The sequence below is a fragment of the Danio rerio genome, chromosome 22 (assembly GCF_049306965.1).
Source record: "Danio rerio strain Tuebingen ecotype United States chromosome 22, GRCz12tu, whole genome shotgun sequence".
Lineage (NCBI taxonomy): Eukaryota > Metazoa > Chordata > Actinopteri > Cypriniformes > Danionidae > Danio > Danio rerio.
In genome coordinates, this window is record NC_133197.1 from 32254567 (window position 1) to 32269600 (window position 15034).

General features: G+C 37.1%; 1 protein-coding gene across 5 annotated transcripts in view; it reads right to left on the bottom strand.

Annotated features, from left to right (window-relative positions):
- Positions 1–6018: 6018 nt before the first annotated feature.
- The window catches only part of LOC100535347 (V-set domain-containing T-cell activation inhibitor 1-like), an 82222-nt gene continuing 73206 nt past the window's right edge, over positions 6019–15034 (bottom strand). For 2 of the 5 annotated variants that reach the window (XM_073937522.1, XM_068216476.2), the window contains 3 exons: positions 10623–10946; positions 10331–10401; positions 6019–10208 (listed from right to left, as the gene is read on the bottom strand). In XM_073937522.1, coding sequence (XP_073793623.1) covers positions 10125–10208; positions 10331–10401; positions 10623–10946 — 479 coding nt within the window. In that variant the 3' untranslated portion in view covers positions 6019–10124. The remainder of the gene's footprint in view (positions 10209–10330; positions 10402–10622; positions 10947–15034) is intronic. The other 3 variants (XR_012397861.1, XR_012397860.1, XR_012397859.1) reach the window with 3 other exon arrangements.

Sequence of the window (15034 nt, forward strand, 5' to 3'; positions counted from 1 at the left end):
AAACTTGTAAAAGACATCCCGGGTAAGACTTTGTTTCTTGACCACTGAGACAGCCTCCTTAGAGAAAATAGCCACTACAATATATATATATATATATATATATATATATATATATATATATATATATATATATATATATATATATATATATATATATATATATATAATATTCATGCTTCAAGGCTGCACTTGCGGTCAGTAAAACTTTAACTTCAGAGTTTTACTTCCTTTCAATGTTCAAGCACTCATTTTGAGGTTTGGCAGCAAGGTGTGAAACAAACAGGACTGCATTATGTTGAAGCGCTCAACTTTTCACAGGGTGAGGATTATGCAACTTCAACTCTGTAAGTGTTATGGGATGTTTTTACTTACTTTGTAAATGTCACTGTGTATATGATTTTTTAGATCATAATAATTTTTTTGCTATTTTTGTTTTATTATTTAATTTTTATTTTATAATTTATCCATTTAATCAATTTGCAGATCTGCTGATTTGGATAGAAGCTTCAGAGACTTTAACAACTCAGTTCACACATTTAGGTCAGAATGTGACTATAAACTGTGATCTTGACATAAATGAGGTGACGTGGATGTTTCTGAATCTAGCAGATTCTCCACTTCTGATTTTACGATCATTCTCAAAACCACTGAAATATTCAGTGCAACCCAAACATAATCTTTTCATAAATAACATCACTGTTGATGATTTAGGAGTTTATTACTGTATAAACATAGAAGAAACTGCACAAGTTAGCAACGGCACAAAACTACACATCACTGGTGAGTGATCCTTACCTTTTTATTTATTATTATTATTATTATTATTATTATTATTAATAGTAGTAGTAGTATGTGCTTTACACTTGATTTATCTTGATTTGTAAATACTTAAAGGGATAGTTCTCTAAAAACTGAAAATTCATTGTTTACTCTCCCTTGTTCAAAACCTGTTTGAGTTTCTTTTTTTCTTTTGAACACAAAAGAAGGTATTTTGAAGAGAGCTGGAAACCTGTTTGGTAATAGGTTTTCAGCTTTTATCAATATATATACTTTTGTGTTCAACAGAAGAAACTCATAATGGTTGGAAAAAACTTCAATAGTTAGTGAGTAAATTTTAATTTTGAAGGGTGAACTATTCCTTTAAGTGACCCTTTAGTTGCTGCTGACACAAAGTTTTTTTATTTACAGCCCCAACTCAATTTTCTGAGTTATCTGAGAGTCAAAATCACACAGAGGTGAAGAACTTGCAGCAAAATCACACAACAGCGAGGTGTATTCAGCAGAATCAAACAACATGGTGGAAATTTACAATCATCTCTGGTCTTCTGAATGTTCTTCTGGTCATTGTGGTCGTTGGTGAGTTGTTTAGCAATAAACGCAAAAACATAAATGTTCTTTATGAGATATTAAATGAACAGTTACCCAAAAACTACAAAACACAAAAGAAGGTGTTAAGCTGAAAACCTGTAACCAATGACTTCCATATAGGGAAAACAAATACTATAGAAGTCAATTGGTTACCAGTTTAAATATTGTTTTCAGTTTTTAGGTGACATATTCATCCCTTTATGTTGTTCTGATTTTTGATTTTTTGTTACTAATCTAAATATGTCACAAGGACTATCACTGATTGGGTGTAAAGAATCTAGAGGACAATCACAAAAACTTCAGAGCACAAATCAGCAGCAGCTTCAGTCAAGTGAACTAGTGGTAAACAACACAAAACTCCTACTAATAAAAATCAAACACAATTTTCTTATTTACAGTTTGCTCATTTTGATTTCCTTGTGTCTCTTTCAGTACTCTGAGGTGAATGTTTCGAAGCTGCGTAAACTTTTCAGGTCCAACCAAGTCTCTTCCTGCACCTATGCTGCTGTAAAGCTTCCAAAGTCATAAATAATTACATGTATACTAATTTATTAATTACTTGATTCTTGACTCATTATTGATATCTATTGATCAGCAACCTTGAATAATATACGGTTCATTGCAAACTCACTCATTTCTTGTTTCAACTAAAGCAGTTCCTGCTATCTTCTGTCTTTTTTTGCATTTTCAATAGACTTTAGTATTAAAGGAGCAGTCCTTTTTTGGAAATCTTACAACTCCCTCAATATTAAACAGTTGAGTTTTACCATTTTTTAAATCCATTTAGCCAATCTCCAGGTCTGGCGGGAGCACTTTCAGCTTAGCTTAGCATAAATCATTGAATTGGATTAGATCATTAGCATCTCGGTCACAAATTTCAAAAAAGAGTTTTGAACATTTTTCTATATTTAAAGCTTTACTTCTGTAGGTACATTGTGTACTGACCCAGCAGGCACACAGCGTCATAAGACTTTAATATTAGGTTAGATTTAGGTCATGATGTCGAGCGATCAAAATTCAGCGTCGAAGGACAACGTTATTTTTGTGTCTAATAAACGATGTTAAATGACGTTGATACTTCTTCGGTTTTAGGTTGTGTTAGAAAGTGACCAAAACCCAACGTCGAGCCAACATCTTAAACCAACGTTATATTGACGTTAAATACTGACATTTATCTGTCAGGTATATGGCAACCAAAATTCAACATCTGATAGACGTCATAGTGGTAATGTCCACACAACGTCAAGCTGTACCATTAAATGTTGATATTTGGTCATTTTAGGCTGTGTTGAAAATTGACGTCTGTGAGTTCTGACGTCAACCCAATATTCATTTCCACCCAAAATGCAACGCCCCCACAACGTTGGGGTACAGCGTCAATCTGACGCCATGTTGATGTCCTGTGCCTGCTGGAAAGACTGATGAAAAATTAAAAGTTATTTACTAGATCTAAATAGCTAGGAACTTTACTCTTTACTCTTAGTCTTACTCTGTCGTATTAATCAAGGAACTTTTTCTGTTGTACCATGGCTGCAGCAGGCTCAATGATAGAAAACAGCACAGTTACCAGTTACCAAGCTGGAAATTATTATTTTTTAGGTGACAAAATAGTAACTTTTTATTTTCTGGTGGTTTTAGTTCTATTATTCACAATTTACCTAATCCCACTTGGTCTGATTTTACAGATCACTGTTATGCAGATGACATTCAACTTTATTCTATCTGTACACCTACTCCATCCGCCCAAATTGATAAAATCTCTGCCTGTGTAAAGGACATTAAAGACTGACTTAACTCAAATTCTTTGAAACTTAAAATGAACAAAACTGAGATCATTTGTATTGGCATGTTTTCTGAATGTTACACTTTTGATTTGATAAACTGACTACTTTGTTTGATCCACCTTTTGTTTTTCTAGTTTGTTATATTTGACGTCTTGTACAGTATGTTTGTTAACCTAATGTTGTCTTTACTTGATTATTGTTTCTTTCAATTTACTCCGCAAATATAACATAAACTACCACTGCTATGCTGATGATCTCCAACTATATTTTCCTATTAAACTAAGAAAAGATTTATCATTAGAACACCTTTTCTTATGCCTAACCGACATTAAGACTTGGATGACCAATAACTCTCTGCAACTAAATGAAAATAAAACAGAAGTGCTCCTATTAGGTCCTGCTGCTTCCAACGATTCAATTAAAACTCAGCAAAGATTCCTGTAATCTGCACAGTCATGCCAAGAATCTCGGCATAATTTTTGATCCACTTCTGCAGTTTGACAAGCATGAAAGTGCAGTTGCAAAGAGCAGCTTTTTTCAACTTAGATTGGTGGCAAAAGTTAGGCCATTTTTTTTCTAAAAAAAGATCTAGAAACTGTAACCCATGCTTTAATTTCCTCCCGATTAGACAACTGCAACTCCTTGTACATTTGTCTACCTCTGTCAACACTCTCTCGGCCGCCAGATTGATAACTAAGAAAAGAGATCACATCTCCCCATCCTTGCTTCACTGCACTGGCTTCCTATAAAATTCAGTTGATTTTAAAATCCTTATTTTTCATATAAAACTTTGTACAATTCTTCCCCGATTTATGTCAGCAAGCTCATCAGGTCATACAGCTTGTAGACCATTAAGGTCCCATGATCAGTTTCTTTTGTCGATCTCTCGATCTCGCTGCAAATCAAAAGGTGCTTGAGATTTCTGTGTTGCGGCCAGGCCCGGATTGGCTAATCGGGAGGACCGGGAGAATTCACGGTGGGCCGGTCCGTTTTTTGGCCGCAAGGGCCAGTGTCCCTAGTTCCAGAATGCTCTCAGCAGTCACACTTTTTAAAAATAATTTATTTATTTACTTGACCACAGCCTTCTTATTCATTATTTTACCGCAGCTCTGCTCTTTTTATCTATTTTCTCGTAGCTTCGTGAGCAGGATGCAGCCTGCAGGTTAATGATGATATAACCAGATATGTCACTTCACATTATACAGCTGTTGTGGTACAGTGGTTAGTACGTTAGTTGATGACGCGGTCAACCTGGGTTCGGTCCTTGTCTAAGTAACAATTTTTTTTTTTTCATCTTTATTGTTAACACATAATACTGTAAGGGTTGTTGAACATTTGAAGTTCTAAAAGAGCTGTTTTCTCAAAAAAAGACGTGATAGTGTAATTAGAAACTGAATTGGAAATAACCTTATTTTAATATAGTCAGTGGTGAACTGAGGTGGGCCGGTCTGAGGCTTGTAACTCCAGGGCTGAAAAAGAGTCCCACTCCGGCCCTGGTTGCGGCCCCAAGGTTCTGGAACAGTTTCCCATTGAACATCAGGATTTCTCCACCCTTGGATACTTTCAAATCTAACTTAAATGTTTATTTTTACTCCCTTGCCTTTGAGTGACCCAAACATGTAATTTCTTATCTGTATTTTGGTATTACATATGTACTTGTATATTTTCTTTTCTTACATTTTTAATACAAGTTTTATTTTATTTTATTAAATATTTTATCTCATTGTAAAGCACTCTGAATCAACTACAGTTGCATAAAGTTGTGCTCTTGAAAATAAAGTTGCCTTGCCTTTCAATGTCTGTTCGTACTATATTTTTTTATTGCATACATTTTAAAGTGTCCTTGAGCTCTGGAAATATAAAATATAATGTATATGAAATGTTCTATACAAATAAAAATGTATTATTAATATTATAAGTATTTGCAGAAGTGTCAAGCTTTGGTAAAAAAAATATCATTACTTTCTGTAGTTAGATACTATTTGGACTCTTTGGGGTTAGATGCTATCTCACTTAATGAGGTTTAATGATTTATTAAATGAGGTTAAATGATTTTATATTAGAGCAATTCCAGTGTTATGGATGCAACATTTGTAGTAAAAACCTAAAACATAAATTCACAGAGAAAGTACATGTTAACACTATATTGAACCATCTGTTTATATATTCCAAAACAACCACAGTTATGGGATCAGAAAAATATCAATCTGTGAACATTTTATAGATTTTAAATGAGGTAAATAAACATGTTATGGATGTGACCAATAGAGTATGCTAGTTTACACAACATACTTTGAAGAAATTCATTGAATTTAACTGCACAACCCAAAACAAACAATGCTAATCAAAATGATAGGAGTTGGCTCTCTTTTAAACAAAAATGCTCAATTTTATTTTATTTTACAATTTTTTGCATTCATGAGGAAAAAGCTTTGTTATGGATGTGACAGATGTGAAATTGCCACTTGGGTGACTTTGGTAAATCAAATATAATTATTTGAACAGAGACATTTTTGAGTGTAATAGCACTAACATATTGTTGCTGTATAAATAAATTGGCAGGATGATTTTGTTTTGTATGCATTATAAGAAAATAAACAATAATTTAAGATTTTACCACAGTTCAGTCCTAAATCAATGCCTCTTTTTCCTAAAATTATTTATGTTTACAACCCACATTATTAATTCGTTTTGAATTTAGACAAGATTTAGTCCTAAAATGGAAACGGTTTCAACTGGTTTTGTAAGCATGACATTTTTTTCCACTATGAAACTTTCAAACATGTAGAGTGTTATAGGAGTAGCCTGAAAGGAAGTTCTTTAGTGGTTTAACCTCAGCTCAGATGTGTTTCCGCTCAGAGTAAGAGAGGTTTGAATGATCAGTTTATTCATGTGGATCAGACAACTTACATTGCAAACATCAAACATGCTTAAGTTGTGTAATATGAAAATAATTAAATATTTTGATGTTGTTAAATGTCATATTGTTAGTGTTTCATACCTTGTGCCTTTGAATTTGAGAAAGAAAGCCTGAGAGACAAAAACAGGACTGGTTTTAAAAAATGACACTTTTAGAAATAGCACTCAGGCCACAGCAAAACCTCCTCTAAACTATGGACACAGACACTGTTTGTCTTTGGTTTTCAAGTGACTGAAGGGAGGAAACATGTTACTCTTGACTATTTTGTTGAAAGTAAAGGATTAAATATTATGCAGGGTTTTAAAATAATAAATATAGAACCATATTATTTGTTTATTCACTTTTTAAAGGGATATTTTACCCAAAACTCTCTCTGTTTAGTGGTTTTATTAGTTTCTTTATTCGGTTGCACACATTTTTTTTTAATTAAGCTGAAAACCAGTACCCATGGTAATAAAACCATAGTAAGAAATAACAAATACTGTGGAGGTCAGTGGTAACAGAATTTACAGTTTTGGGTGAACTTTCCCTCTAATGTCAAGCCTATCTTCATAGTGATCTCAGAAAAAAATTCTGAATGATTTACAAGTAACAAAACATTATAAAAGGCGACGCAGTGGCGCAGTCGGTAGTGCTGTTGCCTCACAGCAAGAAAGTCGCTGGTTCGAGCCTCGGCTGGGTCAGTTGGCATTTCTGTGTGGTGTTTGCATGTTCTCCGCGTTCGCGTGGGTTTCCTCCGGGTGCTCCGGTTTCCCCCACAGTCCAAAGACATGCGGTGCAGGTGAATTGGGTAGGCTAAATTGTCTGTAGTGTACGAGTGTGTACAAGTGGGTATACATGATTCCCAGAGATGGGTTGCAGCCGGAAGGGCATCCACTGTGAAAACAGGTGCTGGATAAGTTGACGGTTCATTCCGCTGTGGTGACCTCGGCACTGAGCCGAAATGAAAATGAATGTATTGTAAGGCGTGAGATATCACAAATACTTTGATGTCTTTGACAATTCAAACATGAGCCAAAAATAGAGACAATTGGCTTCACAACCCAGCAGGTGGGAATGCGGGAAAGAACCAGTTACCGCTACATTTGCATTTGAATCCGCTGAAACTCGAATTCAACCACCCCAACTCACACATATGGTCATTTCAAAGTCTGAATGTTCTAAATTAACCCAAGTGACTTTATCTATCATGTTTGATATCATTTGAAATGTCTCAGTGCGACTGGTACAATGGTCTCATTCTCTCAGAAATAGACATAATCAAAACAATAAATATATAACTTCAGGCATCTTTTGAACCACTGTGAAGGGTGTGACTTTACCACAGGCAGCACTAAATGCAAATGCCTTTTGTTATGCACACACCCGATTTCTCTGAGCGACATGAACACCCGAATGAACGGATGTAATAGTTACTAGTGAAGACAAAAGGTTCAAACATTTATCTAAATTATATATTGATATAATCTTCTTAATGTTTTATGATTGGAGTCAGATAAAACTTAAGATAAATATATTAATATTCTAAACCACCTCATGCTAAAATTGGAGTCAGATATGAGTTAAATTTAAGGTAAATCAACATTGTGCATTGGTAAGACCGAACAGGCACTGAACCTTCATCCACCAGTGGACACCGGCATTGGGCCAACTGGTTGAACCTTTGTCATGTTCACCAGCGAACAACCACCAGATGTCGCTGGTAAACACACACACACTTAGAACTACACTTTTCCTCGGCCAACTGAAGGAGTTAATGTGTGGCTTGAAAAGTGTGTGTTAATCAGTCTCTAAAGTCCTCAGGTGTGAATGTAAATCAAGCTAAATGAGAAAGCAGGTGTGTGGGCGAAGAGCATGTATGAAGTTGTAGTCCAGGAAAAGTGTAGTTCTAAGTGTGTGTGTGTTTACCAGCGACATCTGGTGGTTGTTCGCTGGTGAACAAGACAACCTTATAGTATGAATGAAATAGGAACACACTGAAAATAAAGGAAACAAATCTCAGTGCATATATGCAGCTGTCACAATACTATATCCACTATATTCATGAAATTAACTATCCAAAAAAAACAAAAAAACATGGGATATTTATGAGAGCTTTAATGCCAGATGCCTAATGCTAAAACACGAAAACTACATGAAGTATTTATCATAGCAGAAGAAATATGTAAATATGTTTTGGATGAACTTAAGTGTTAAATGAAGACAACTCATATTTTATATTCCCACAGAATATTTGACCAACTCCCTCTGTCTCATCCATGTTAGCCATCCTTGTGTTTCTCCTGGTAAGCTACACAAACTAGCCTACATACAATGCGCCAACATGTTTTTAAAAAGCAGCACATTTGCACATTGAAAAAAACTTAATCAAAAAGGCTTTCGATTTGAGTAATGACAAATGATGACACACAACCCAACACAAGGCTGATTAAAAATGTAAAGAGCAGAAATTACATATATTTACTTAAAAATGTAATGAGTATAAGTAATAAGTCCATTCATTTTATTTTCGGCTTAGTACCTTTATTGATCCAGGGTCGCACACTCACACACTACAGACAATTTAGCCTACCCAATTCACCTGTACCGCATGTCTTTGGACTGTGGGGGAAACCGGAGCACCCGAAGGAAACCCACGTAAACGCAGGGAAAACATGCAAACTTAACACAGAAACACAAACTGACCCAGCCGAGGCTCGAACCAGCGACCTTCTTGCTGTGAGGCGACAGCACCTAAGTAAAAAGTTAAGACAAAAAATAGTGAAGTGCTGTTCCTGAAAAAAAAAAATTTAAGTACATGAATTAATTATTTGTTCTTTGTTATTTCCCATCAATGTCTTCGGTGCAGCAAGATGATATTACAGCAAACAAGCAAAACTTCAGTGCACAGGACCAATTCTGTATATTTCCTATTAAAAAAAAAAGATACAGTCAGTTCTTAATATGGCTGCTCAAATACTTTCAAATAATCAAAGAAATTTCAGAACTATGCCTATTTGTTTAATAATATAATAAGCATTTGACTGTATATTAATATCTGCATATGGACCAAAGATAAATAAATAAACACAAATTTTAGGCATTTTAACTAAATGTTGATTTATCATACTTTGTAAAACAAGAGGGCGTGCTTCAAGTCTATGAATAGTTTAACAAACCTATTTACAAAATCTATGATCCAATAACACTGCAAGACTGAATAAAATGATTTGTAACTAATATAAATGCAATCTAATAGAGAGAAAAAAATTATATATCAAATATATCTATTTAAATCGGTGGGCCTGACAGGGTTGAATACTATAGCAACCAGCATTGCTGTATACTTGGACAGGGACATGTGTAATAAACTGAAGAGAATTAGTTTTCATTTAAGTTGAATTACACTCTGCTTTCTGCATGATAGGCTGGATATGTAATGTATTGTAATGTGTATTTATATAGCGCATTTATTGTGTATGGCAATACACCCAAAGCGCTTCACAATCATGAGAGGAGGTCTCTCCACATCACCACCAGTGTGCATCGTCCACTTGGATGATGCGACGGCAGCCACAGGACAATGGCACCAGTGCGCTCACCACACACCAGCTATTGGTGGAGTGGAGAGACAGTGATAGAGCCAATTCAGTGGAAGGGGATAATTGGGAGGCCATGATCGTAAGGGCCGATAGAGGGACTTTGGCCAGGACACCGGGGTTAAACCCCTACTCTTTCACGAGAAGTGCCATGGGATTTTTAATGACCACAGAGAGTCAGGACCTTGGTTTAACGTCTCATCTGTAAGACGGCGCCCACTGACAGTGTAGTGTCCCCTTCACTTTTACTGGGGCATTAGGACTCACACAGACCACAGGTTGAGTGCCCCCAGCTGGACTCACCAACACCACTTCCAACAGCAACCTAGTGTTCCCTAGTGGTCTCCCATCCAGGTACTGACCAGGCTCAGCCCTGCATAGCTTCAGTGAGTAACCGGTCTTGGGCTGCAGGGTGACATGGCTGTGGCATGTGCCACAATCTGAAATATTGTTATGTCTTTTTTTCCTGTTCATCTAAGTCCTGCTATAGCCACTCCTCATTTTATTTGGGCTTGGAACCGGAACATGGAATTTCAAATAAACTCCTGTGGCTGAGTTCTGAAACACAAACATCATATGTGTTTAGTTAGTGTGATCTACTCATGACATTTACTTCTTGCTACTGTTAAATCTGAATAAACTGAACTTACAGTAAAGAGAGAAATAATTCCAATACATACAGCAAACATTATTGCAGTCCTCTTTGGTCTTGGTTTTGTTCCTTGGTTTGTACTTTCTCTTACTTGTTTTTCTGAATCGACAAAAATGAATAGGAAAAACTATATGAAAACATACATGCACCCATTCCTAGAGCAAAATATTAATGCGGGGCAAAGATTAATCGCAACCAAAATAAAAGTTGTGTGTGTACTGTATATATGTATTATAAAAATATAAATGCAAACATGCATGCATATGATACAGATTCTAAATATATTCAAATATTTATGCAATAAAAATGTTTTTACACACCTTTGACAATAAGATTGAAACTCTTTAATATTGATTGTCTTATAATATAGCACGTGTATCTTCCTTTATCACTGTGTTGAAGATTGTTGAGTTTGAGCGAGAAGTTTCCATTCTTATATTCATCAGGGAAGGTTTCAGCTCTGTTCTTATATTCTTGATTTTGTCCCTCTACTGAAACTTGTCCATTAATAATGTCGTACACGTTCAGATTATTGTGTCTCCAGCACATTATGATGTCTTGAACTGTGAGCTCAGGTTGTCTAGTAGAGCATTCGATAACACTTGAGTCACCAATAAAACCCACAATGCTCTCCTGCAGAGACACTAAAAAGAGAAAAGTTTATTATATAAAAAGAACTAATAAGGCATTTTCTAACTTGACTGTTAAACTTGTGCTCACTTTCAGTCATCAGCAACATCAGCTGGAATAATAATAATTCCTTACATTAATATAGCACTTTTCTGGGCACTCAAAGCGCTTTACACATGGGAGGAACTTCCTCATTTACCACCAGTGTGCAGTATCCACCTGGATGACGCAACGGCAGCCATTTTGCGCCAGACCGCACAACACACACCAGCTGATTGGTAGAGAGGAGACAGAGTGATTAAGTCAATTATGATATAGGGATGGTTAGGAGGCCATGATGGACAGAGGCCAGTGGGCAGATTTGGCCAGTATGCCGGCGTTAAACCCCTACTCTTTTTCGAAGGACATCCTGGGATTTTTAACGACCACAGAGAGTCAGGACCTCGGTTTAACGTCTCATCCAAAAGACGGCGCTCACTGAGCAGTATAGAGTCCCTGTCACTATTGACCTTATTCTAAAATGCGGAAGTGCGCCTGTTTTCGCGATTGTCTTAGAACTTCCGTTTCAGTCACCTATGGGAGAAATGACTAGGAATAATAAACGGCAAAAACGGTCAAACTACTTGCTCTACAAACAAATGTTTGCATGACTATAAAGACCAAGTAGAATAATAAAACAAGGAAAAAGATTCAAATGGCAGCGCCCACTCGTCTGCGGAGAATAAGGTCAATACTGGGGTGTTAGGACCCACACAGACTGCAGGTTGGGCACCCCCTGCTGGCCTCACTAACACCACTTCCGGCAGCAACCTAGCTTTCCCATGTGGTCTCCCATCCAGGTACTAACCGGGCACAGCCCTGCTTAGCTTCAGTGGGCGACCATGTAGAGGTCTGCACTCCCGTGGCTGCCCGCGGGCGCCGCGGGACCCGACCAGATTTCTGCGGCGCGGGAACAAACTTCCGAATAAATCGCAGGAGCGGTCGGTAACGGGTTTAATTTGGGACGGGAGCGGGCTGTCTAGTAATATCGCAGATATTGCTATGCGAATGAGAGAGAGAGAGAGAGAGAGCTTTGCCTGTGTGTGTGCTTGGTGCTTGTGTGTGTGTATGTTAGTGCGCGCGCGCGAATGAGAGAGAGAGAGAGAGAAAGAGAGAGAGAGAGAGAGAGAGAGAGCTTTCCCAGATAGCAAAATACACTCGGGCTAGTTCCGGCTAGATTCTCGCCTGCCTGAGACTTACCACTCGGCCTGGCTCTGGCTGCCGGACTCGGGCCAGATGCTTGTGGGCTCACACCTGTGTGTCTGCTTGGTGCTTGTTTGTGCGTTTGTGCGCGCGTATGAGAGAGAGAGAGCTGTCTGTGGCCCCGTTTACACTAGTGCGTTTTAGTTTTAAAACGGCGTTTTAGAATGAAAACGATCCGCGTCCACACTCGCGTTTTACCCAGCGTTTCTGAACTGCTCTCCGTCCACACCAAAACGCTGAAAACGCACATCACGTGACCACACACACACACTTTGGCAATCGCTGGAGCCCATCTACCCAGATGAGAGCTCTGCTAGTCGGACTTCTCATCAAGCATCTCCCGCTGGATCTAATCTCACTATATTTATTAAACGTGATATTTCATTCATCTTGTTGTCTTTATCTAACGACATATTCCCTGACTTTGGTCATTGGAATATATTACTTGTTCTCAGGTAACGTGTTTTGGCTGAGCGCAAAGATAAGTTAATGATTAATGTAAGCACGTAGCCTACATTCTGTATATTGACTGATCGCTTGCCTTTATTTCCTATAATGTATAAACTTATTGTATGTTATACTTTTATAATGGCCATTATCGATTATTAAAACTGATATTCAGCAAAAGAGAGGGTGTGTTTCGCATTTTCACTGAAATTGAAAGGAGGCAGTTGTTATCGGCTCCGTTTTGTTATAAATATGCACACAGTGAAGATGACGCTCATGCAGCACGACGCCTCAACATTTCTGCGGTCTGTTTAGTTGTTAATATTAAAATAAAAATAGGCAGTTCCTTATATCAAGTTTACATTTTATTGTTGAGAAAGTGAAACAATGTAGCCAAGGTGATGTGAATGAAGTTATAAAGTACACTGTTCCCTGTGAAGATTGACGCGTGTCCTCGGTATGTTTTCCATATCAAACTGAGAAGAAGAGATGCAGCCTTGATCAAACTTGCGAAGTCTGAACTTACACGGAGAAGATTCAGGACTGAACTGTGTGTTAGGCTACTTAATATTGAGGAAAAGCCCCAATCAGAGAGGCGAATGTCTGCAGCCCCACCTCCGTTTTCAGATGTCTCCGTCTTTCCCCATCCACACTGAGACGGAGCAGCAGCGTTTTAGAATGAAAACGGCCTCTCCAGCGTTTTCGAAACGCTCCGTTTTCGGCGCTCGAGAACTCCGGCGTAGTGTGGACGGATGGCGTAACCGTAGCAAAACTTATGCGTTTTCAAACTAAAACGCGCAGATCTCTACGACCATGTAAGCGCTGCAGAGAGCTAGCTGCCGGAATAAGACCAATATGTCTTGCCTGTTAATAAAAAACGTTGTAAGCAATATTTGGCGATACATATCATACGGTCCTTACAGTGAAACATATGAAAACATATAAAAGAGTATTGCTCAACTCTAAATACATTGCTTGCTGTTTAAATTGCAATTGTTTAGGCAATTAACAAAATTATTTTTTATTTATAAATGTAAACTAAGGCATTTTTATAGAGACAGTTTATAGACAATTAAAGACTAAAGTTGTTATTGCGTTACACTGTTTATTGCACCCTCTTTTTTAGCTCATTTCTCTCTTTTTTTAAAGGTTATAATACTTAATTAACAATATGGACTATTTTATTGAAAAATGAATTGTTTTGTTATTTTGGCTTCAGGGCCCTGTTTCAGAAAGGAGGTTAAGTGAAAACGGAGTATGTGAACCCTGAAATGAGAGAAACTCTAGGTTTTCCATTTCAAAATGACAGGTTTGTCGAACTCGAGAAAGCAGGGTAAGTCAAGCCTGTTTCTGAAAGAGAGGTAACTTACTCTGTGAACCTAACCTGGTCTGGAGCTGGTTTTATTCTCTAAACTTTGAGTTTCTGACGGTCTCCTCCCCTTTTTTAAAGACGAAGCAGTATTTTCAATGCAATCTCATGGCAATTCACAAAGAAACGTAAGTATTTTACGTTTGGTCAGTTTAGTGGCTAATTCGTATGAATTCATACGATCTAATTTGTACAATTTAGTACGATTTGCTTTTTGGTGGGGTAAGGTGCCACGCCTTCTTTTTAAAATCGTACATTTTTGTATGACTGAACTCGTACAAATTCGTACGAATTAGCCACTAAACTGACAAAACGTAAATAACTTACGTTTCCTCGTGAGATCGGGCTGGTGTTTCTCACCTTAGCCTTACGTTTCCACTCACCTATTTTATTGTTTGATTTGGAGATGCGCATAAAAAAACGATTGATGGAAATGTCATGATGCACATAACTTTTGTAAATAGACATAAAATCATGCGCATAACTAAGTAGGATAAACTTTCATTCAATAAGAAAATATGTACATAAACTACGATGGAAACACTTTTACCGAACAAATTCCAGGATGTGTATTAAAAAAGAGATCGTACATCAGGTGCGTACATCAGGTGCATTCGACATGAAGCACGCTACAGCCGGCAATCAACGAGATTAGCCAAGCACAGGTAAGGGCGGAGTTGAAAACGGAGCTGTCAAGCCAGACACTTCAGGGCTCAAAGTTGCCAAAGTCATGATGACCGATCACAAGGTGTCATCATTATTTTTTTTTTATAACAACAAAAGATTTACAGTACAAATAAAAACAGAACACAGTCTCTACAAACTAGTACATTTTTAAACAATAAGAGAATTATAAATTAAATATCAATTGTATGAAAGAAATAAGGGGAAATGAAAGGATAATATAAACATAAAAATGAATAGGCCTATTAAATGCAAAGCAATAAGCACAAATTTTAGGAGTTTAAACATCACTCTTTAGGCTAATACTTCTTGTTTGAATATGGGTTAACATTTATTTACATTTATAGATAAAACTTCATT